The sequence below is a fragment of the Gadus macrocephalus genome, chromosome 11 (genome assembly GCF_031168955.1).
Source record: "Gadus macrocephalus chromosome 11, ASM3116895v1".
NCBI lineage: Eukaryota > Metazoa > Chordata > Actinopteri > Gadiformes > Gadidae > Gadus > Gadus macrocephalus.
Genome location: NC_082392.1, coordinates 111,092 through 136,643, shown reverse-complemented (window position 1 = coordinate 136,643; position 25,552 = coordinate 111,092). Strand labels below are relative to the sequence as shown.

Sequence of the window (25,552 nt, the reverse complement as noted above, 5' to 3'; positions counted from 1 at the left end):
TGTGTGTGTGTGTGTGTGTGTGTGTGTGTGTGTGTGTGTGTGTGTGTGTGTGTGTATGTATGTGTGTAGGGGATGTGAAAGGAAGGGAGAAGACCGCTTTATCTATGCCCCCCCCCATTCTTACACACACAGATACATTCACAGACAGACACGCAAACACACACACTCACACGAACAAACACACACACAACCACCTACGCACACACACACAAACACGCACACACACACACACACACACACACACACACACACACACACACACACACCACACACACACACACACACACACACACACACACACACGCAAACACGCACACACACACACACACACACACACACACACACACACACACACACACACACACACACACACACACGCAAACACGCACACACACACACACACACACACACACACACACACACACACACACACACACACACACACACACACACACACACACACACACACACACACACACACCACGCACACACACACACCCCCAGACATAGACTCCGGAGAGCTCCATACGGCGGTGTTTGGATGATAAATAGAGGGCCGGTGGCCGCTGGATCGATCCCCCCCCCCACACACACACACTCTACACTTCACCCCCCACTCCCCCCCGCTCTACACTTCACCCCCGCTCTACCCCTCCTACTGCTCTCTCTTCCACAAAACTATACAGCAATTAATTGCGGCGTGTCGCCCCATCGCTCATCCGGCTGCTGGCGGCTATCGACGGAGATTACTGCTGATGGGCCGGTTTATCACCGTAAATATACCCCCCCCCCCCTCCCGCTTTAATCATCCGTACACACGATTAGGACCCCTCAGCCGCCGCTGTCACGTCTTATTGCGATTACGACGACTTTTGACGTTTCTCACACTTTTCGGTCGGAGGAGAAGATGATCTCAAAATGACAGACAAGCAGATGCGTGTGTTATATAATTATATTATATTATAATATAGTATTATTTTAGAACTCATATTATATAACATATTGTTCATATTATTATAGTATTCGTTTCAAGCGATGCAAAAGTAACACACGGGCCAACTTTAGTGAAACAAAATCAATAAATCCAGCCTGAGGAAGTTAATAGATATTCTAATATAATATTATCTTTAGCCCCATATCTCTCTAACCCCATATATACTCTCTAGTGCCATATATACTCTCTATATAGCTACTCTCTAACCCCATTCTCTAAACTCTCTAACCCCATATATAGGCCTACTCTCTAATCCCATATATACTCTCTAACGGTTAGAGGAGTATATATGGGGTTAGAGAGTATATATGGGGTTAGAGTCTAACCCCACACTCTCCTGAGGTTTTACGCACGAGCGAGTGCAGATGCGTGACTGGACGCGCAAGGATCCGAGTTGAAATCAATAGAATAGAATATAGAATATAATAAAGACAATAATAATAATTATTGTTATTATCATTATTTTTATTGATATTATAACTTTAATTAAAACAATAAAATATCTAAATATATTTAGTGTATATATATATAGCGTACAATATAAATAATAATGATATAGGCCTACAAAATTAATATGTTATGTTTACATTATTACAATTATTATAACAATAATAATATCAGATATAAAAATAGATGTATTATCTGTATTTCATATACGAGAGGGTGGCTTGTTGACATCTTTCAGACGTTAGATTATTAAACCAATAATAATAATAGAAGGCCTTTGAATGGATTATACTTAAACACGAAATATGCATTATTAGGATGTTAAATACATTCTATAATGAATCATCACCTGTAAGAAACGCAGACCAGCAGCTGTGTTAGAAATATCTCCCCAAGCGCAAAGAATAACTTCACCATAAGTTAACACCTCTGTATTCATCACTATTTGGTTTGGAGAATTGTATTGTGAAAATCGAATAGCCTATTTCAATATCCATAATAAATATCCATATCTCTTATATCCATAATAAATACATCCAATCAACTGCGTAGTGAGAGTAAATTGTAATGAAGTACTACGTAGTGTGTGCTGTGTAGCAAACTATATTATAGTAGATGTCATCGTAGTGAAAGTGGTAGCGCGGTTCTCTTACGGTGGTTGAGGTCGCCGCTGTGCGGGTTCAGCGGGATGATCTCCATCCGCTGCTGGCCGTACAGGTAGTAGTCGAGCTGCTCCGAGGTCAGCCTCCCCCGCACGACGGCGGGCAGGGGCCGCCGGAGCTCCTCCCGCTGGACGAGACCACGGCGCAGCTCGGCGGGCCGTCCGAGTGGAGGTCCCGGGGCTCCGGGTGGAGCCCCCGGGGGTCTGGGTGGAGCCCCGCCGCTGAGGTCCCCGGACCCGGGGCCCGAACAGGGCGATATGTTGGGGGACCGGCAGCTGGATAGTCCGCCAGGGAGGAGGCCACCGAGGAGCCGGAGGGGCAGGAGGTGGAGGACGGAGTGGGAGCCTTGGAGGAGGTGGTGGAGGAACAGTTTGTGGAGGAGATGAGGTGGTGGTTGAGCCGGGTTCGCTCTCAAACTCTCTCCGGGACAGATACGCGCTGGCCCGGGGGAGTCTGGCCCGGGCTGGTCTGGCCGGGGGGGTCCGGCCCGGGGGAGTCTGGCCCGGGGTGGACTGGCCTGAAGGGGTCTGGCCAGAGGGGGTCTGGGGGTTTGGGGGGAAGAGCTGTTGCCAGTGGTGCAGTAGGACGGGGTCTACCTTCAGGAAGGCGCTCGGCTCTCCCGGCTTCAGCATCGCTGACGGGCGGCTGGAAGATGAAACCATAAGTTAACTAGTTCACCAGAGTTAACTAGTTCATCCGAGTTAACTAGTTCACCCGAGTTAAGAAGAAGTCATAACGAGTCTCAATCCTGCAGCTTCAAACAAGTTCAGCAAGGACGTCGAACACACCAAAAACTGCAAGAACGACCCGCCAGCCTGTGTGTGCGTGTGTGTGTGTGTGTATGCTTGTGCGTGCGCGCGGCGCGTGTGTGTGTGTTTGGGGTTGGCGGGGGGGGGGGGGGGGGGGGGGGGGGGGGGGGGGGGGTACTAACTTTGTTAATATGAAGTCAATCAGTCCGCTCCACGCGCCGCCATCCGAACGAGACGGAGCGAGGAGCGGAACATGAACATCCTAACCCTAACCTTACAAAGATTCCGGAGGACAGAGTCGGAGAGGAGCGGAGACATGCCGGTCAACCTACCGGGTTAGCGGTGCGCCGAGCTGCTCGGAGTCCGGAGGTCTCTACACCATAGTCGGTCCTGCACGGTCCGCACGCCTCCAGTCCCGCACCTCAACTACAACATCATCCTCCCTCCTCCTCCTCCTCCTCCTCCCACACACACACACACACACACACACACACACACACACACACACACACACACACACACACACACACACACACACACACACACACACACACACACACACACACACACACACACACACACACACACACACACACACACACACACACGAATACACACAAAAACACACACGCACTCCCCAACCAACCCACTTAACACCCCCCTCTCACAGCTGAGGAGCACGTGGGTTGGAATGACAGCGCGTTCCCGCGGGACCGGGTGAGTTTCACACCGCATCTATCTTGGCCATAAATGTTTTTGGCAAAATATTTTGAACGTGCGTTATTGAGTTAAAAGTGCGCCAGATGTTTTGTGTTCTCAGAGCTAAATGGTAGCGCCTTATGAAACGAAGACCTTGAATTCCTGAACAAATTGAAAGGCCTTTTAAAGGTTTCTGTTCTAGTCTAGAGGAACCCGACTCGATCAATAACACAGAGAGACGGGTCGGGATACGCAATACAGTCTAGAATACACATTCTAGATACACACATACTTTCTAGAATACACATTCTAGATACACACATACTGTCTAGAATACACATTCTAGATACACACATACTGTCTAGATTACACATTCTAGATGTATACTGTCTAGAATACACATTCTAGATACATACATACTGTCTAGAATACACATTCTAAATACACACATGCTGTCTAGAATACACATTCTAAACACACACATACTGTCTAGAATACACATTCTAGATACACACATACTGTCCAGAATACACATTCTAGATACACAAATACTGTATAGAACAAAAATTCTAGATGCACACATACTGTCCAGAATACACATTCTAGATACACATACTGTCTATAATACACCTTCTATATACACAAGCTGTCTAATACAATGTCTACACGCATACTTTCTATGTACACACTGTCTAGAATCTAGATACACACATACTGTCTAGAATACAATGTACAAATACTGTCTAGAGTATAGTTACCTATACTGTCTAGAATACACAGCCTAGATACATACGTACTGTCTAGAAAACAATGTCTAGATCCACACATACTGTCTGCAGAATACACAGACTAAAGGCTGTGTATTCTAGACAGTATATATCTATGCATACATACTGTCTAGAATACACATACTGTCTAGAATACTCTGTCCAGTCAGTAGACACACCGGGTCAAACTCAAACGTGTCACAAACATAGCTGCCAAATGAATTGGTGATCCCACACCCACACTGTCAAGGTTCAATTTCAAAGCCATCTCACGCTACGCACGTACAATAGCACAGGACAACACCCACTCCAGGGCCACTTCACCGTCATGCCCTCTGGACGCAGGTACAGGTCTGTGTTGGGCAGGAGGGCTCGCTATGGCAGAGCCTGGAGCCTGGAGCCTGGAGCCTGGAGCCTGGAGCCGGCCGCCGTAGCAGCCCTCGACCCAAGGCCAAGATAAACCCCCGCCGGTCCCACTCTGTCTACGTATCCTGTCTGCATGTTATTGCTGTTGTGATTGTTGTCCATCGGTTATTAAATGTCGGCGTGCAGTCCATGGACTTGTGACATGAAAAATAATTTCCCCTTGGGGACAATAAAGTCTAAAGTCTAATTATTATGCACTCTTCACTCATACAGTCTGTTTGTGTGTGTGTGTGTGTGTGTGTGTGTGTGTGTGTGTGTGTGTGTGTGTGTGTGTGTGTGTGTGTGTGTGTGTGTGTGTGTGTGTGTGTATGTGTGTGTGTGTGTGTGTGTGTGTGCTTATGTGTGTGTGATTATGTGTGTGTGCGCCAATATGTCTGTTTGTATAGGTGGGTATGTGTGTGTGTGTGTGTGTGTGTGTGTGTGTGTGTGTGTGTGTGTGTGTGTGTGTGCGCGCGGATGTGTGTGTTATTATGACTGGCGTCATTCGTCATCCGCGGGACGCTGGATTGATAAGGAACAAAAACAGCAACATAATCGTCTGAAAGTGACGTGACGTCATGTTGAAGGAAGGCAGGAATGTGAAGAACAACACGAAGCGCGAGCCGTGGGATTATTCCCCCGCTCATTAGCGTTGCGCTCAGAACCAAAATTCCCGCTCAGTTAACGGTAGAAGAGGCATGCATGAATTGGTCCTTAATTCATTAACATAATTATTTATCATTATTGTTGCCATTATCATTTTCAATGTTATTAATAGTAGCATTATTAACACATTTAATTATAAGTGCAGTATTTGCTGTATTTGAAATGTTATTGCATTTAATGCACTGTTAACACAACAATATGCTTGTATGTAGGCCTATTAGTATTATTCTTATTATGAATATTGTTATTATTATCAGTCCATAATTGTTATGCATGAGACAAGAGGTGATTATTCACGGTCCAGTGCGTCCCCCCCCCCCCCCCCCCCCCCCCTTCGCTCCATTAGACCAGCGCGAGAACAGCGCGTCATTACCGCGTAAAGCGGCGGGAGGAGAATTCGGTGAATTGATTAATGGCTTTCTAAAGCAAAGCACATCGGAGGCGCGGGAAATCAATAAATTAACTGCCCAAATTCATCATTTTCTACAACAAAAGCTAATTATTTAGACGGCTGGCGGAAAAAAGAACAATATTAACAAGAGTCCATTTACCAAAGTCGCAGTCCAAGTCTGAGCAGACCTCCTACCAATCAGCCAACTACCAATCAGCCTCCTCCGTACAGCAGCCCGAAGCACGCGCTGTGCGTCTCAAGCTCATCTGCATAAATTAAGAGTTTCCTAATGATCAGGTTATATCGAAAAAACGCATATAATATAAGTGTTACAGTTATAATACATTATATGTAGTTATAATATCTCTTATAACATGCAGTTATAATGCAATACATATTTACAACACATAGTTCTAGCTAAAATATAATAGTTACAATACAAAGTTAGAACATATAAAATATATAGTTATAGAATACCATTATTTTATACATTTAGAATATAAATGTAGAATATTTAGTTATAATATACAGTTATAATACATAATACATAGTTAGAATTGATCGGTATAATATATATATATATATATATATATATATAATGTTGACAGTTACAATATATGAAGTTATAATATATATAGTTAAACGTAACAGTTAGATCCTAGTTATTATATATATTATAGTTATAATTTACAGGTCTAATATATAATACAGTGATAATTTACAGTTATCATTTACAGTTATAATCCATAATATAGTTGTAATTGAGTTATAATTTATTGTTATAATTTACAGTTATTATGTACAGTTATAAAACAAAATACAGTTATAATTGAGTTATCATTTACAGTTATAATATATAATACAGTGATTATGTACAGTTCTATATAATACAGTTATAATATACAGTTACACTTCACAGTTATAATATCTAGCACAGGTATAATTTACAGTTATAATAATACATAATGAAGTGATAATTCACAGGCCGCCTGCAATGCTCTGTCATTAGCTCAGCTGCTGGCCGCTGATTGGCTGCCCTGACATTAATTCAATTAAAACGTTTAGGTTCTTCATTCATTAAAGGTCCGCGTGCCTCATATCCTCTAACCTTGATGTGAGAACGCCCGCGCTTAAAACGGTGTCACTTTCATTTACATACAACCACTTGTTCCGCTCCTGTTTGACATACAATTAAAACGTTTACATTTCTGCTTAATTAATTCAGCGGAAGACGAATGGACGACGCGCTCTGACAGGAGCCCAATAACCGCGAGCCGAACAAGCCCCCACTGGTGTGTGTGTGTGTGTGTGTGTGTGTGTGTGTGTGTGTGTGTGTGTGTGTGTGTGTGTGTGTGTGTGTGTGTGTGTGTGTGTGTGTGTGTGTGTGTGTGTGTGTGTGTGTGTGTGTGTGTGTGTGTGTGTGTGTGTGTGTGTGTGTGTGTGTGTGTGTGTGTGTCTGTGTGTGTGTGTGTGTGTGGTGGGTGGTAAGGTCACCATTATAACCTGTGTGTGTGTGTGTGTGTGTGTGTGTGTGTGTGTGTGTGTGTGTGTGTGTGTGTGTGTGTGTGTGTGTGTCTGTATTCAGTGGGGACTGACTGCTTCTTTTCCGCGGCCATCTGGACGCTAAACGGCATGTGAAGAAATTCTGCGCGCAATAAAGTGTGTTTTCACTTCATTACGCGTCTCTTATGGTAAATATTATGCGGGATATCGATCAGCGAGTTGTTGGCGTGTTTGTCCGTCAAGACATTCCTCAGAGATCAGATACTTTCCCCTGTGGTTTGAACCTCACACTGTTTTGAACCTAAACCCTAGACCTCTGAGAGGCCTGTGGACGAGAAGGCTATCCTGGAACACAATAATACATAATCATATCAGATTATATATAATAATATCTAATAATACATAATCATATCAGATTATATATAATGATAGATAATAATACATAATCATATCAGATTATATATGATAATATATAATAATAGATAATAATATATTATAATATAATAATCTATAACACTATATTAATACACATTCATATATTAATAGATAATAATGTCACATCTTGCCTCATTGATTGTCCTCGACCACCTTAATTGTTTTCAAATGTCCCTCATCAACAGCCCAAAGAAGCAGTGTGGCAGCCCCCCCTCTCTTCGTCCTGTGGGCCCAACACCTGCAGGAAGACCTGCCAGGGGCGGCCTGCTGCCACATGGGCTGCAGGGAAGGTCAGGGGTCTGCACGGACCAGACCCGGGCGGCAGAAGCTGGCTCTGGGGACGTGGAACGTCACCTCCCTGTGGGGAAAGGAACCGGAGCTTGTGAGGGAGGTGGAGCGCTACCAATTAGATCTGGTGGGGCTTACCTCTACGCACAGTCTCAGCTTTGGAACCGTCCTCCTGGATAGGGGTTGGACTCTGTTCTTCTCCGGAGGTGCCAGGGGCGTGAGGCGCCGGGCGGGTGTGGGGATACTCCCCGGCTGAGCGCCTCTGTGTTGGAGTTCAACCCGGTGGACCTCTCTACGTCTAAAGGTACTCTGACTGTTGTTAGTGTATATGCACTGAACGGCAGTTCAGAGTACTCAGCCTCTTGGAGACCCTGATTGGAGTCCTGTATGGAGCTCCAGAAGGGGACTCCGTATTTCTGCTGGGAGTCTTCAACGCCCACTTGGGCAACGATGGAGACACCTGGAGAGGCGTGGTGGGGAGGAACGGCCTCCCTGATCTAAACCAGAGCGGTCGACTGTTGTTACACTTCTGTAGTAGTCATGGAATGTCTACAACAAACACCATGTTCGGACGTAAGGATGCTCATAAGTGTACCTGGTACCAGAGCACCCTAGGACAAAGATCGATGATCGATTTCGTGATCGTATCATCCAATCGGAGGCCGCATGTTTTGGACACCCGAGTCAAGGGAGGGGCGGAACTGCCAACCGACCACCTTCTGGTGGTGTGTTTGATCATGGAATGGGGGAAGATTCTGGAATCTGTAGTGCGGTTTAACTGGGAACATCTGGAGGAAGCCCACATCCTAGGGATCTTCACCTCACACCTCCGGCCGAGGTTTTCTGGCATCCCTGTTGAGGTTGAGGACAATGAGCCAGAGTGGGCTGAGGCTGCTGTGCTGAGCTGTGGCCTCAAGATCTTGGGTGCCTCAAGGGGCGGTATCCCTCAGACACCGCGGTGGACACCGGTGGTCAGGGAAGCCGTCCGACTGAAGAAGGAGCCCTTCCAGGATATCTTATCCCAGTGGACTCCTGAGGCATTTGCAGGGTACCAGCGGATGTGGGAGAAGTTCGGAGAAGCCATTGAGGAAGACTTTCGGTTGGCACCAAGATGCTTCTGGAAAACCATCTGGCACCTCAGGAGGGGGAAACCGGGAACCATCCAAGCTGTGTACAGTAGGGATGGGAATTAGTTGACCTCAACTGAGGAGGTAGTTGACAGCGGAAGGAGCACTTTGAGGAACTCCTGAATCCGACTAACACGCCCTCCTGGTTGAGGCAGAGCTTGAGGCTGATAGTGTTCTTCGTAAATTTTCCAGGTTGAAATCCCTGAGGTAGTCAAACCACTACAGAGTGGCAGAGCCCCAGGGATTGATGGGATCCGGCTAGAAATGCTGAAAGCTCTGGGTGTGAAGGGGCTGTCTTGGTTGACACGCCTTGGTCGGGTCGGGCATCCGTGGCCTACTGGTTAAGGAGTTGGAACGGTAACCGCAGACTGGCCAGTTAGAATCCCGACTGGTAGGCAAAAATGGGAACGGGGGGAGTATGTTGTGCAACATTATCCTATGTCCTCATCCAAGGATGAGGTGCCCTTGAGCAAGGCACCTGAAACGCCAACCTGCTCCCCAGGCGCTGCACTGAGGCTGCCATTGCTCCGGGTGTGCCGATGTATCCCAGGTGAGTGGACCTCTGACAGGGTCTCTCCTTTGTGTGTGTATGTAAAAGTGTGTGTGTGATCACTGGCTCCCGGATGTGTGAAAAGCAGAGAAAGAATTTCCCCCAAAAAGGGACGATAAAGGGTAACTTGACTTACAGACTACTCCAAGGTGCTTGAAAGGAGGGTTCAGCTGAAAGTCAAATCTCAGCTTGAAGAGGAACAATGCGGTTTCGGCCCTGGACGTCGAACCTCGGACCAGCTCTTCACTCTTGCAGGGATCCTCTAGGGGTCCTGGGAGTATGCTCATCTGGTCTTCATGTGTTTTGTGGATCAGGAGAAGATCTGGAGAAATGTCCCCCGGGAGATACTTTTGGAGGTGCTGCGGGAGTATAGGTGAGAGGGTCACTCCAATCTCTGTTCTCCCAAAGCGAGAGCTGTGTCCGTGTTCTCGGCAGTAAGTCCGTTTCGTTCCCGGAGGGTGTTGGCCTCCGCCAGGGCTGCGCTTTGTCAACAATCCTGTTCTTTTCTAATCCTGTGATATTCATGGACAGGATATCAAGGCGGAGCTGTGGTGGGGTGGCGTCTGCTGTTCGGTGGTCTGAGGATCTCTTCACTGCTTTTTGCAGATGAAGTGGTCCTGATGGCATCGTCGGCCTGTGAACTTCAGCACTCACTGGTTCGGCTCTCAGCCATATATGAAGCAGCCTGTCCATGAATTACCTACTCCAGGTAGGGAATGATTCCTTACCCCCGGTGAAGGAGTTCAAGTACCTCAGGTTGTTGCCGAAATTGGTTTTCTCAGGAGAGTGGCTGGCGTCTCCCTTAGTGATATGCTACGAAGCTCAGCCAGCCGTGAGGAACTCTGGGCAGTGCCGCTGCTCCTCCGCTTAGAAAGGAGTCGGTCGAGGTGGTTCGGGCATCTGGTAAGAATGGTTTGGAGGGCAGGAGGCCTCGGGAAGACCCAGGTCTAAGGTAGAGATTCTCTCTCCACTCTGGGCAACGAGGCCCGGGAAAGGGAAATCTGGGGGCCTAGCTGGAGCAGCTGCCCCCGCAATCGTCCACGGATAAGCAATTGAAGATGAGATGAGAGATGAGATATAATGATACATTACGTAACATCTACATTTGTCTTTAAGAAGGCTTTTTGATTATCCGCTGCTGGTGAGTGTAGAAATGTCAACATGCTGCCAGAGAAGTTGCACTCACCTGAATTAACCAACTTTTTCGCCATCCTTGACTCAACAGTCTCCCCTTCTCCTCCCAGGCACAGGGCCGGGAACCAGCCTGACCTGATGCTCAGGAGGTCCGGCGTCGCCTCGGCTCTCTCCGTCCCCCCGCTCCCTGGGTCTGACCACCACTTGGTTGCTTTTTCTCTCCCCTTGAAGTCCTCCCCCTCCCTCCTCTCTACTCCTCACAATGTCACCGCCCGCCGTAACCCTAACCCTAACCCTAACCCTAGCCTTAACCTGAGATCTCTCTTACCCTCTACGTCCTGTCCTCACTACCATCTCTAGAATGACTCTCTCCACCCTCCACAGAGGAAGCCCCCTCACCATGCTATCCTCCCTCTCCTCCTCCTTGGACTCCCTCTGCCCCTTCCACTCCAGATCGGCGTGATCCTCACCCCTCTCTTCTTGGCTGTCCAACTCTTTGCGGGCTTATAGAGCAGAGTTGCAGGCAGCTGAGAGGAAATGGAAGAGATCAGACTGTCCTAATAATCGATTTCACTACCTTCTCCTCCTCTCAGACTTTATCTCCCCTGTGTCAACAGCCAAATCCGCCTTCTATCGGACCAAAATCAACTCCTCCACTTCCAACCCCAGGAAACTGTTTTCCATGTTCTCTTCCCTCCTCACCTCCCCTTCCTTAGTCCCTCACTGCTAATGACTTTGTTCCCTACTTTACTCTGTGAAGGAAATCAGCTCCTCTTTTACCCTTGCCACAATCCTCCCTCACCCCATCCCCACCTCTGTTTTTACCCACTTTATCCCTCTCTCCTCTGAAGATGTCAATAGAATAGTTACGCCTCAGCACGCCATCACCTGCTCCCTGACCCCATCCCCTCCTTACTCCTGCAGGCCGCATCGAGCGACATCCTGCAATTTCCTAGCGCCCTAATCAACTCCTCCCTCACTTCAGGGCTTATTCCAGTGTCCTTCAAGACTGCCAGAATAAAGCTGCTCCTCAAGAAACCGACCATTGACACCACCAACATCCAGAACTACAGACCTTTCTAAAACCCTGGAACTTGCCATCTCTAGCAAACTGTGCTCCTATCTCTCACACAACAATCAGCTTGACCCTCATCAGTCAGGTTTCCACTGAGACAGCTCTCCTCGTGGTGACTGAGTCACTCCATGTTGCCAGAGCCTCGTCCCTCTCATCGGTTCTCATTCTCCTTGTCCGCAGCGTTCAACACTGTCAACCACCTGATCCTCCTCACCACCTCTCGCCGAACTCGGCATTGCTGACTCTGCGCTATCCTGGTTCACATCCTACCTGACAAATCGCACCTATCAGCTCACATGGAATGGCACCTTGTCCAAACCCTGCACTCTTGACACTGGTGTCCCTCAAGGCCTTGACAACTGCAACTCGCTTCTGGCTGGACTCCCTGCTTGCTTGGTTAAACCTTTGAGGCACATCCACCACGCTGCAGCACGCATTGTGTTCAACCTACCCACCTCTGAGTAGGTCACTGGAACTGCCCCTGTCTACCTTCAAGCGTTGGTCAAACCACACACCCCAGCTAGAGCGGTCCACTCAGCTACCTCAGTCTGGTACCGCCAGCGCTAAGAGCAAGCAAAAGGTGATCATCAGATTCACAACTCTTCTCTGTTTTGGCACCGCAGTGGTGGAACGAGCTCCCTGCCGATGTCAGCACCGCAGAGTCGCTCTCCAGCTTCCGCAAAAGACTCAAAACTCACCTGTTCAGAGTTCACCTCGACTCTGCATAGCGACCCCGTCCCTCCCCTGTTTGTAGTATGTTGTACGTCTTGGCACCGAATGCAAGGGCTTATTGTATGTTGTATTTTGTTAAAATACTTAGTTATGTAGCATATTATCCTATACTTTGCTGTATACAGGAATGGGTTAGGCTAGCGATTGATAGTGCTTTGCACTTGGTTCTAAGAACATCCTTACTGTACCACAGCGATACATTGTTTAACTTTCTTATGACAAATGTACTTATTGTAAATCGCTTTGGACAAAATCGACTGCTAAATGCCCTAAATGTAAATGATCCATAATAATATAGTGCTGTCAAGCGATTAAAATATTTAATCGTGATTAATCGCACTAATGTCATAGTTAACTTACGATTAATCGCGAGCAATCGCGATTAATCGCAAATGTTTTTTCTATGCTAAATATCCCTTTATTTCTTTGTCCCATTAATTGTTCTAATTTTAATGCTCTTATCAACATGGAGAAGTGCATCGGCTTGCCTGGTGCAAATGTGTTTTTATTGATAACAACATTGGCATATACTGATCAAAGCAGGATGATACAAAAAAAAAAGCCTATAGTGCAATTAAACGATGAACATACAAACAAACTGCCTTGAACATAGCAGTCAGGCTACTGCTTCTTTGTTTTGAGCCAAAGAAAAAAACAAAACAGAATTGCGTTAATCGCGCGATAAAAAAATTAACGATGTTAAAATTGGTTTGCGTTAACGCCGTTCATAACACATTTAACTGACAACACTAAAAATAATATAGAATAATGCAATTATATATAATTATATATAATACATAATAAAACATGATAATGTATATATGATAATAATGCATATTAATACATAATAATGCATAATAATATATATAAATAAATAAATATATAACAAGGGTTAAATTTAGGGGCTAGGACTCATGAGCGCCTAAACATATCCCAGAATCTGCTCTCCACCAGATAATAACATTTGTATTAACAAAACCAACACAACTCACATTGACATTTATAATGAAGTGGTTATTGAGGAATTAGTACGTGTTTTTATGTTAGTATTTATAAGACTATCCTCAGTGTTCTTCTATCATGCATGCAGAAGTATGTGATTAGAAAAAGACCAAGGACTTGTTCTTACTAACTACCTAACTGTAAATAAATAAAGTATTATTGCTATTATTAAGGCTTTATAAATACTATCATTATTGTGTCAAACGATGTTGACGTTGACACATTTCTTAATGCGCATCTTCTACAGTAAACAGGGGGCGGGGCCTGTGCTGGTCCGGACCTCCAGTCATACCGGTGGAGAAATTACTATGGCCGCGCCATGGACCTATCCAAGACTCCGCCCGCCTCTATTTCTGATTGGTCCGTCACACACGTCAGCCCTATCTTTTACTTGCTTGATATTAGCTGCTAGGGTTAGGGTTAGAGGTTAGGGTTTAGGGTTAGAGCTCTTTTGTGACGCTCACAGCGAGGGTAGAGTTTTAAAGCGTCCAGTTGAGCTGCATGCAACCCGGCCAATGACAGAAAGAGTAGGGCGGGTCTTGGCGTGGCCATAGTAGGATTCGTAAGACGCTTCCCGATGTGAGATGCTGTGATGGAGGTCGGAGCGGTGGTGTGTGCGGCGCTGGTACTGTGGACCACCGCTCAGAGCCACACGGGACCGAGGGTCACCGAGAAGGTCCGTTTCTACACCTTATGACGTCCTAGATGGGGCGGGCACGGATTCAGTAGCGCGCAAACGCACGAAGGCTTTTGTAAAGTGCAGCGCGTGCATGTTGATCTACCGGGAGATTCTGCCTGGAAGAAGGAACGGAGGGAGGAGGAGCTAGCATCACAACGCGCTAACGCAATCAGGCTATGCTAACGTGTGTGCGCGCGTGTGTGTGTTTGTGTGTGCGTGCGTGTGTGTAGGTGTTTTTTGACGTCACAGTAGCGGGTCACGAGGTGGGGAGGATTGTCATTGGTCTGTTCGGCGAAGTCGTCCCACTCACCGTCAACAACTTTGTTGCCCTAGCAACCGGAGAGGTAAGACCACACACACACACACTTTGTAAAAATATGTCATTATTTGTCTGTGTGATGTCATTAGCTGTTTGATGTCATTCCCTTTGATGTCATTCCCTGTGATGTCATTCCCTGCAATGTCATAACCTGTGTTGTCATAACCTGTGATGTCATTCCCTGTGATGTCATTACCTCTGATGTCATAACCTGTGAGGTCATTCCCTGTGATGTCATTCCCTGTGATGTCGTAACCTGTGAAGTCATAACCTGTTATGTCATTCCCTGTGATGTCATAACCTTTGATGTCATAACCTGTGATGTTATTCCCTGTGATGTTATTACCTGTGATGTCATAACCAGTGATGTCATTCCCTGTGATGTCATAACCTGTGATGTCATTCCCTGTGAAGTCATTCCCTGTGATGTCATAACCTGTGATGTCATTCCCTCTGATGTCATTCCCTGTGATGTCATTCCTGCTGTGTCCAGAGAGGGTTTGGCTACAGGGGCAGTAAGTTCCACCGGGTCATCAAGGACTTCATGATCCAGGGAGGAGACTTCACCGCCGGCGACGGGAGTGGAGGTAACCTCCTCCACCTGTACCTCCTCCACCACCTCCACCTGTACCTCCTCCACCACCACCACCTGTACCTCCTCCACCACCACCACCTGTACCTCCTCCACCACCACCTCCACCTGTACCTCCTCCACCACCTCCACCTGTACCTCCTCCACCACCTCCACCTGTACCTCCTCCACCACCTACACCTGTACCTCCACCACCACCTCCACCTGTACCTCCTCCACCACCTCCACCTGTACCTCCTCCACCTCCTCCACCTGTACCTCCTCCACCACCTCCACCTGTACCTCCTCCACCACCACCACCTGTACCTCCTCCACCACCTCCACCTGTATCACCTCCACCAGTACCCCCTCCTCCATCACCTCCACCTGTACCTCCTCCACCTGTACCTCCTCCACCACCTCCACCACCTCCACCTGTACCTCCTCCACCACCTCCACCTGTACCTCCTCCACCACCTCCACCTGTACCTCCTCGACCACCACCTCCACCTGTATCACCTCCACCAGTACCCCCTCCTCCGTCACCTCCACCTGTACCTCCTCCACCACCTCCACCTGTACCTCCTCCACCACCTCCACCTGTACCTCCTCCAACACCTCCACCTGTACCTCCTCCATCACCTCCACCTGTACCTCCTCCACCACCTCCACCTGTACCTCCTCGACCACCACCTCCACCTGTATCACCTCCACCTGTACCTCCTCCACCACCTCCACCTGTACCTCCTCCACCACCTCCACCTGTACCTCCTCCATCACCTCCACCTGTACCTCCTCCACCACCACCTCCACCACCACCTCCACCACCTCCACCTGTATCACCTCCACCAGTACCCCCTCCTCCATCACCTCCACCTGTACCTCCTCCACCTGTACCTCCTCCACCACCTCCACCTGTATCTCCTCCACCACCTCCACCTGTACCTCCACCACCTCTATCTGCACCTCCACCAGTACCCCCTCCTCCATCACCTCCACCTGTACCTCCTCCACCACCTCCACCTGTACCTCCTCCACCACCTACACCTGTACCTCCACCACCACCTCCACCTGTACCTCCTCCACCACCTCCACCTGTACCTCCTCCACCTCCTCCACCTGTACCTCCTCCACCACCTCCACCTGTACCTCCTCCACCACCACCACCTGTACCTCCTCCACCACCTCCACCTGTATCACCTCCACCAGTACCCCCTCCTCCATCACCTCCACCTGTACCTCCTCCACCTGTACCTCCTCCACCACCTCCACCACCTCCACCTGTACCTCCTCCACCACCTCCACCTGTACCTCCTCCACCACCTCCACCTGTACCTCCTCGACCACCACCTCCACCTGTATCACCTCCACCAGTACCCCCTCCTCCGTCACCTCCACCTGTACCTCCTCCACCACCTCCACCTGTACCTCCTCCACCACCTCCACCTGTACCTCCTCCAACACCTCCACCTGTACCTCCTCCATCACCTCCACCTGTACCTCCTCCACCACCTCCACCTGTACCTCCTCGACCACCACCTCCACCTGTATCACCTCCACCTGTACCTCCTCCACCACCTCCACCTGTACCTCCTCCACCACCTCCACCTGTACCTCCTCCATCACCTCCACCTGTACCTCCTCCACCACCACCTCCACCACCACCTCCACCACCTCCACCTGTATCACCTCCACCAGTACCCCCTCCTCCATCACCTCCACCTGTACCTCCTCCACCTGTACCTCCTCCACCACCTCCACCTGTATCTCCTCCACCACCTCCACCTGTACCTCCACCACCTCTATCTGCACCTCCACCAGTACCCCCTCCTCCATCACCTCCACCTGTACCTCCTCCACCACCTCCATCTGTACCTCCACCTGTACCCCCTCCTCCATCACCTCCACCAGTCTCCCTCCTCCATCACCTCCACCTGTACCCCTCCTCCATCACCTCCACCTGTACCTCCTCCACCTGTACCCCTCCTCCATCACCTCCACCTGTACCCCCTCCTCCACCTGTACCCCTCCTCAGTCACCTCCACCTGTACCCCCTCCTCCACCTGTACCCCTCCTCCATCACCTCCACCTGTACCCCCTCCTCCACCTGTACCCCTCCTCCATCACCTCCACCTGTACCTCCTCCACCTGTACCCCTCCTCAGTCACCTCCACCTGTACCCCCTCCTCAACCTGTACCCCTCCTCCATCACCTCCACCTGTACCCCTCCTCAGTCACCTCCACCTGTAAAGTTCCCTTCACCCGCCGCACCTGTGGATCTCATAATGATGATGATGATGATGATGATGATGGTGGTGTTAGTTATGATGATGATGATGGTGGTGGTGGTGTTAGTTATGATGATGATGACGGTGGTGGTGGTGTTAGTGATGATGATGATGACGGTGGTGGTGGTGTTAGTGATGATGATGACGGTGGTGGTGGTGTTAGTTATGATGATGACGGTGGTGGTGGTGTTAGTTATGATGATGATGACGATGGTGGTGGTGTTAGTGATGATGATGATGATGGTGGTGGTGTTAGTGATGATGATGATGATGGTGGTGGTGGTGTTAGTTATGATGATGATGACGGTGGTGGTGGTGTTAGTGATGATGATGATGATGGTGGTGGTGGTGTTAGTTATGATGATGATGATGGTGGTGGTGTTAGTGATGATGATGATGACGGTGGTGGTGGTGTTAGTGATGATGATGATGACGGTGGTGGTGGTGTTAGTGATGATGATGATGATGGTGGTGGTGGTGGTGTTAGTTATGATGATGATGATGATGGTGGTGGTGTTAGTGATGATGATGATGATGGTGGTGGTGTTAGTGATGATGATGGTGGTGGTGGTGTTAGTTATGATGATGATGACGGTGGTGGTGGTGTTAGTGATGATGATGATGATGGTGGTGGTGTTAGTGATGATGATGATGATGGTGGTGGTGTTAGTGATGATGATGATGATGATGACGGTGGTGGTGGTGTTAGTGATGATGATGATGGTGGTGGTGTTAGTGATGACGAGGAGATGGAGGAGGAGGATGATGATGATGATGATGATGATAGTGGTGTTAGTGATGATGATGATGATGATGGTGAGGTTAGTGATGATGATGGTTGTGTTAGTGATGATGATGATGAAGAAGACGATGGTGGTGTAAGTGATGATGATGAGGATGATGATGATGTTAGTGATGGGGATGATGATGGTGTTGATGACATCACTATTCGCAGGACGCAGTATCTACGGAACGACGTTCCCCGATGAGAACTTCAGACTGAAACATCTGGGAGCTGGCTGGGTGAGAACACCCACACACACACACACACACACACACACACACACACACACACACACACACACACACACACACACACACACACACACACACACACACACACACACACACACACACACACACACACACACACACACACACACACACACCACCACCACCACCACCACCACCACACACACACACACACACACACACACACACACACACCACACACCACACACCACACACCACACACACACCCCCACACACACCCACACACACACACACAGAGACAGACAGTCACTGTGTGCGTTCGTGTGTGTGTGTGTGTGTGGGTGCGGACCAGGTGAGCATGGCTAACGCGTGTGTGTGTGTGACGTGTGTGTGTCTGTGTGCGTGTGTGTGTGTGGACCAGGTGAGCATGGCTAACGCGTGTGTGTGTGTGTGTGTGTGTGTGTGTGTGTGTGCGTGTGTGTGTGTGGACCAGGTGAGCATGGCTAACGCGTGTGTGTGTGTGTGTGTGTGTGTGTGTGTGTGCGGACCAGGTGAGCATGGCTAACGCGCGTGTGTGTGTGTGTGTGTGTGTGTGTGTGTGTGTGTGTGTGTGTGTGTGGACCAGGTGAGCATGGCTAACGCGTGTGTGTGTGTGTGTCTGTGTGCGTGTGTGTGTGTGGACCAGGTGAGCATGGCTAACGCGTGTGTGTGTGTGTGTGTGTGTGTGTGTGTGTGTCTGTGTGCGTGTGTGTGTCTGTGTGCGTGTGCGTGTGCGTGTGCGTGTGCGTGTGTGTGTGGACCAGGTGAGCATGGCTAACGCTGGTCCGGACTCCGGCGGCTCCCAGTTCTTCATCCTGGCGACCCGAGCGCCCTGGCTGGACGGGAAACACGTGGTGTTTGGGAAGGTCCTGGAGGGCATGGTACACACGCACGTGTGGCACGCACACACACATACACACAGACACACCCACACAAACACAGGCACACACAGACACACCCACACAAACACAGGCACACACACACCAAACAGGCACACACACACACACACAAGTTAGCAATGCTCACCCGGACCAGACCAGACCAGACCAGACCAGACCAGACCAGACCAGACCAGACCAGACCAGACCAGACCCTGTAAAACTGTGTTTTCTCATGATCAAATACTCATCAATCCTAAAAGTTATGGGCTTGTACGTGATTTCTGTGTCAAGAAAATATATGTTTGCTGTACAGTGTTTGCAGATGGATTGATTTAAAAGTACAACTTTTACTGCCGTATCAGCTGTTCTTTCACAAATAATTTAACCAACTTTATCATTTACCCTAAAACGAGATTTTGTTTTGGAAGGCTGGGATATACTTTGCTCGAGTTTATTAGTGTTATTATTATTATTTTAACACATGGCATAGCCTACTACAGTGTTCATTCATGCAGCCCCTATGGAAAAAATGTTTCCACATGCTATTTCTAAGCAGTTTCACATGTATGAACAATCTTTGACATCGTAATATTTCAATTAGGCTAATTGTTTGTATGTTTGTGCTGTATCCTACGCGTGTGTAAGCTTATGTTACAGTTCCGACCTGCCTGGGCACGTCAAAATAGCAACACCAACTGCACTATCCGCTGGGCGTTTAGCATGCGCCCCAACACGCCTCTGCTTTTCGCCGACACTTGGCCCTATCTTGGCCCAAGATAGGGCCAAGATAGGGCCCTATAACCCTGTGGCCTCTAAGCCCCTGGCCTCTAAGCCTCTAAGCTCTGTCCCCAGGCCCTGGTCTCTAAGCCTCTAAGCCCTGGCTCTGTCCCCAGGCCCTGGTCTCTAAGCCTCTAAGCCCTGGGTCTGTCCCCAGGCCGTGGTCTCTAAGCCTCTAAGCCCTGGCTCTGTCCCCAGGCCGTGGTCCACACCGTGGAGCTGCAGGACACTGACGAGCGGAGCCTGCCTCACACCGAGTGCGTGGTGGTGAACAGCGGCAGGATCCCAGTGAAGGAGGCCTTCAGCCTGGAGGTGGAGGGCTGGTAGCCTGCCCACACGCACACAAACACCCACACACACGCACACAAACACCCACACACACACACACAAACACCCACACACACACACACAAACACCCACACACGCACACAAACACCCACACACACGCACACAAACACCCACACACACACACACAAACACCCACACACGCACACACAAACACCCACCCACACACACATAGACACGCACACACACAAACACCCCACACACGCAAACAAACACCCACACACGCACGCACACAAACACCCACACACACCCACACAAACACCCACACACGCACGCACACAAACACCCACACACACCCACACAAACACCCACACACGCACACAAACACCCACACACACGCACACAAACACCCACACACACACACACAAACACCCACCCACACACACATAGACACGCACACACACAAACACCCCACACACGCAAACAAACACCCACACACGCACGCACACAAACACCCACACACACCCACACAAACACCCACACACGCACGCACACAAACACCCACACACACGCACACAAACACCCACACACCCACGCACACAAACACCCACACACACCCACACAAACACACACGCACGCACACAAACACCCACACACACACGCACACAAACACCCACACAAGCGCACACACGTTTCATTTTACATTGTACGCCAATGAAGACAGTATGAGCGACGAAGCAAACAGGCTTTGTGTTTCTGTGTCTGGTGGTTTGTCTGCATCGTTCATCAGCCTCATCTCCTAACCCTAACCCTAGCCTCTCCTAACCCTAAACCTAACCCTATTCCCTACACAACGACTGGCATGTATCAGTTCAGTTATACCAAAAACATGTTATACTTGTTTTCTATATTATTATGATTTGATATGGAAGGAGACCGGGCCAATAACGTTAAAACGCTTCTCCGAGCGTGAACAGGTGAGAGTTGTCAACATTGAACCCTGAAGTAAGCTGGTCCCCAAAGGCTTGGTCATCCTTTGACCACAGGGGGCGCTAGAGCTCCCAGCCTTAACGGCCACTGCCCTCGCCCCGATTTATTACCAATACCATTGATCTGTATCTTTAAAGTTAACCATGAACCCAAATAACCGAATGACCAATGTGGTAAACATGGGTAACTTAAGGTTTGGAGAAATCACAATGAACAATCCTGTTCAATGTCCAAGGTGCTGACAAATCTATCATTCAAACAAGAACAGGTCTGTTAAGTCAGCCGTAAACAGTTCAGTGGCCTGCTTGTGATTAGCCCTGCTAGCACTAGGGTGTTGGCAAGCCTGCATTCATTAAATCGTAATCCTCCATTGCAAAAATACATTATTTTATTGCCAAATTATTCTTGTTTTGTAAAGTTTTCCACTTTCTGAATTCTCTCTCTCTCTCTCTCTCTCTCTCTCTCTCTCTCTCTCTCTCTCTCTCTCTCTCCTCTCTCTCGTCTCTCTCTCTCTCTCTCTCTCTCTCTCTCTCTCTCCTCTCTCTCTCTCTCTCTCTCTCTCTCTCTCTCCTACCTTTATCCATGCATGCAAACTTAAAATCTTGTAGGCATGCAGCAATCACTTAGCCTAACAATATGTTGGTAGCATGAAGCAATTAGTTAGGCTAACAATATGTTGGTAGTATGTAACACTGAGTTAGCGCGACAATATCTTGTTAGCATGTAACAGAGTGTTAGCCTGACAATAGCTTGTTAGCATGTAACAGAGTGTTAGCCTGACAATGTTGTGTTAGCATGAAGCAGTGTGTTAGCCTGACAATATCTTGTTAGCATGTAGCAGTGTGTTAGCCTGACAATGTCGTGTTAGCATGTAGCAGTGTGTTAGCCTGACAATGTCTTGTTAGCATGAAGCAGTGTGTTAGCCTGACAATGTCTTGTTAGCATGAAGCAGTGTGTTCAATATCATAACGAACTTCTTTCATGTTTGAATCTGGGTTTAACCAACGCGGTCAACGCTGTATCGTGTTACCTGAACAAAGTGAGTGTGATGTAATGCTAAATGTTTCGGTTCTCATCTGAGCTAAACATGCTCCTTGTTTGCAGCTTCTTACGGTTAGAGTAGTACTTCAGGATTTATACCACTGTTATAATGTATGATCATCTTTCATAAAACATATAGAAAATGACCTTATTCTCTGTGGAAAAGGTATTGATATCATATCTATATTAAGTCGGTTAGATGACCTCTTCAGCAAACATCTACCAAAACTGTAGCAGAATGTGTCCAACCAGTAGTTTTCTACAATAAAGAATTTTCCTAAATAATTATCTGTGTTGAACTCTTATTGGTGGTGGGGTGGTGATGGAGGTAGGTGGGGGTGCTGATGGAGGTAGGTGATGGTGGTGATTGAGGTAGTTGTGATGGAGGTGGGTGGGGTAGTGATGGAGGTAGGTGGGGTATTGGGGTGGGGGTGGTGATGGAGGTAGTTCCGATGGGGTGGGGTGGTGATGGAGGTAGGTGGGGTATTTGGTTGGGGGGTGGTGATGGAGGTAGGTGGGGTGGTGATGGAGGTAGGTGGGTAGTGATGGAGGTAGGGTGGGTAGTGACGGAGGTAGGTGGGGTAGTGATGGAGGTAGGTGGGGTAGTGGGGTAAGGGTGGTGATGGAGGTAGTGGGTGGTGATGGAGGTAGGTGGGGGTGGTGATGGAGGTAGGTGGGGGTGGTGATGGAGGTAGGTGGGGTGGTGATGGAGGTGGGTGGGGCGGTGATGGAGGTAGGTGGGGGTGGTGATGGAGGTAGGTGGGGTAAGGGTGGTGATGGAGGTAGGTGGGGGTGGTGATGGAGGTAGGTGGGGGTGGGTGATGGAGTAGGTGGGGCGGTGATGGAGGTAGGTGGGGGTGGTGATGGAGGTAGGTGGGGGTGGTGATGGAGGTAGGTGGGGCTGGTGATGGAGGTAGGTGGGGTGGTGATGGAGGTAGGTGGGGGTGGTGATGGAGGTAGGTGGGGGTGGTGATGGAGGTAGGTGGGGTAGTGGGGTAAGGGTGGTGATGGAGGTAGGTGGGGGTGGTGATGGAGGTAGGTGGGGTGGTGATGGAGGTAGGTGGGGGTGGTGATGGAGGTAGGTGGGGGTGGTGATGGAGGTAGGTGGGGCTGGTGATGGAGGTAGGTGGGGGTGGTGATGGAGGTAGGTGGGGGGTGGTGATGGAGGTAGGTGGGTAGTGGGTAAGGGTGGATGGAGGTAGGTGGGGGTGGTGATGGAGGTAGGTGGGGGTGGTGATGGAGGTAGGTGGGGGTGGTGATGGAGGTAGGTGGGGGTGGTGATGGAGGTAGGTGGGGGTGGTGATGGAGGTAGGTGGGGGTGGTGATGGAGGTAGGTGGGGTGGTTGATGGAGGTAGGTGGGGTGGTGATGGAGGTAGGTGGGGGTGGTGATGGAGGTAGGTGGGGTGGTGATGGAGGTAGGTGGGGTTGGTGATGAGGTAGGTTGGGGGTGGTGATGGAGGTAGGTGGGGTGGTGATGGAGGTAGGTGTGGGTAGTGATGGAGGTGGGTGGGGTGGTGATGGAGTAGGTGGGGTGGTGATGGAGGTAGGTGGGGGTGGTGATGGAGGTAGGTGGGGTGGTGATGGAGGTAGGGTGGGTGGTGATGAGGTGGGTGGGGTAGTGATGGAGGTAGGGTGGGGGTGGTGATGGAGGTAGGTGTGGTGGGTGATGGAGGTAGTGGGGGTGGTGATGGAGGTAGGTGGGGTGGTGATGGAGGTAGGTGGGGTAGTGATGGAGGTGGGTGGGGTAGTGATGGAGGTAGGTGGGGGTGGTGATGGAGGTAGGTGGGGTGGTGATGGAGGTAGGTGGGGACATGGGGTGGGCTGGTGATGGAGGTGGGTGGGGCGGGTGATGGTGTAAAGGTTGGACACCCACACACCCTTATTGTGAACACACAAACACACACAGATTCATGTTAGACACAAGAAACGCAGAGAGGGGGGAGAAAAATAATGAGGGAGGGAGAAAGAGAGAGAGAGAGAGGGAGGGAGAGAGAGAGCGAGAGAGAGGGGGGAAAGAAAAATAATGAGGGAGGGAGAAAGAGAGAGGATGTAAAGGTCAGCTGAATACCTCTAGTTACTATGGTTACCAGTACTATTGTATGGTTATAGTAGTGTAGTACAAGTTTTTAGTTACTACTAAACAAATGTAACTTGTGCTAGCACTAAGTACTAGTACTCCCAGCTTCTGTTCCGTCTCTCCAGAACTGTTTTATGATAAAGTTAAAGAATGGGAATTTGAAAACATTGATACAATTATTTATTTAGTGATTTGTAATCAGTTACACCTCCTGTATATTGGGAGGGTTAGGGTCAGGGTCAGGGTCAGGGTTAGGGTCAGGGTCAGGGTTAGGGTCAGGGTTAGGGTCAGGGTTAGGGTTAGGGTCAGGGGTTAGGGTCAGGGTTAGGGTCAGGGTTAGGGTCAGGGTCAGGGTTAAGGTCAGGGTCAGGGTTAAGGTCAGGGTTAGGGTCAGGGTTAGGGTCAGGGTCAGGGTTAGGGTAAGGATCAGGGTTAGGGTCAGGGTTAGGGTCAGGGTTAAGGTCAGGGTTAGGGTCAGGGTCAGGGTTAAGGTCAGGGTTAGGGGTCAGGGTTAGGGTTAGGCTACACTCCTCCAGGTTTGGGAAGGTTAAGTCTGAGGGCCAGTACTTGAGTTTTGTCTCTAGTGCATTACATGTTCTTAGGTGAAGGGTCAACAAGCAAGGTAGGCCAGTACCAGGTCATCACTACCTGGTACCAGTAGTATAGGTCATCACTACCTGGTACCGGTAGTAGAGTCATCACTACCTGGTACCGGTAGTATGAGGTCATCACTACCTGGTACCGGTAGTATGAGGTCATCACTACCTGGTACCGGTAGTATGAGGTCATCACTACCTGGTACCGGTAGTATGAGGTCATCACTACCTGGTACCGGTAGTATGAGGTCATCACTACCTGGTACCGGTAGTATGAGGTCATCACTACCTGGTACCGGTAGGTCATGAGAGCCAGGCAGTCTTAACAAGACTTCAGTCTCCACCAAACAAAGAGGAGGAGGTGAAGAGAGGAGAGGAGAGGGAGTGGA

General features: G+C 49.1%; 1 protein-coding gene across 2 annotated transcripts; it reads left to right on the top strand.

Moving 5' to 3' along the window:
* Positions 1 to 13,927: 13,927 nt before the first annotated feature.
* Positions 13,928 to 22,774, top strand: ppic (peptidylprolyl isomerase C). Of its 2 annotated transcripts, none has more exons than XM_060066109.1 (6): positions 13,928 to 14,302; positions 14,536 to 14,649; positions 15,118 to 15,211; positions 18,439 to 18,506; positions 19,280 to 19,396; positions 20,331 to 22,774. In XM_060066109.1, the coding sequence occupies exons 1-6, from the start codon at positions 14,219 to 14,221 to the stop codon at positions 20,442 to 20,444; spliced, it is 591 nt and encodes a 196-aa protein (XP_059922092.1). In that variant the 5' UTR covers positions 13,928 to 14,218; the 3' UTR covers positions 20,445 to 22,774. The 2 variants fall into 2 exon arrangements, with proteins under 2 accessions (XP_059922092.1, XP_059922091.1); XM_060066108.1 differs by having other exon boundaries at positions 13,930 to 14,302; positions 20,372 to 22,774.
* The last annotated feature ends 2,778 nt before the right edge of the window (positions 22,775 to 25,552 follow it).

Excerpts from the sequence above, each read along its gene's own strand:
- ppic (XM_060066108.1), top strand. The coding sequence starts at position 14,219 with ATGGAGGTCGGAGCGGTGGTGTGTGCGGCGCTGGTACTGTGGACCACC. Across the intron at positions 14,650-15,117 it reads TTGCCCTAGCAACCGGAGAG|AGAGGGTTTGGCTACAGGGG; the intron begins GTAAGACCACAC and ends TGCTGTGTCCAG. Across the intron at positions 15,212-18,438 it reads CGCCGGCGACGGGAGTGGAG|GACGCAGTATCTACGGAACG; the intron begins GTAACCTCCTCC and ends CACTATTCGCAG.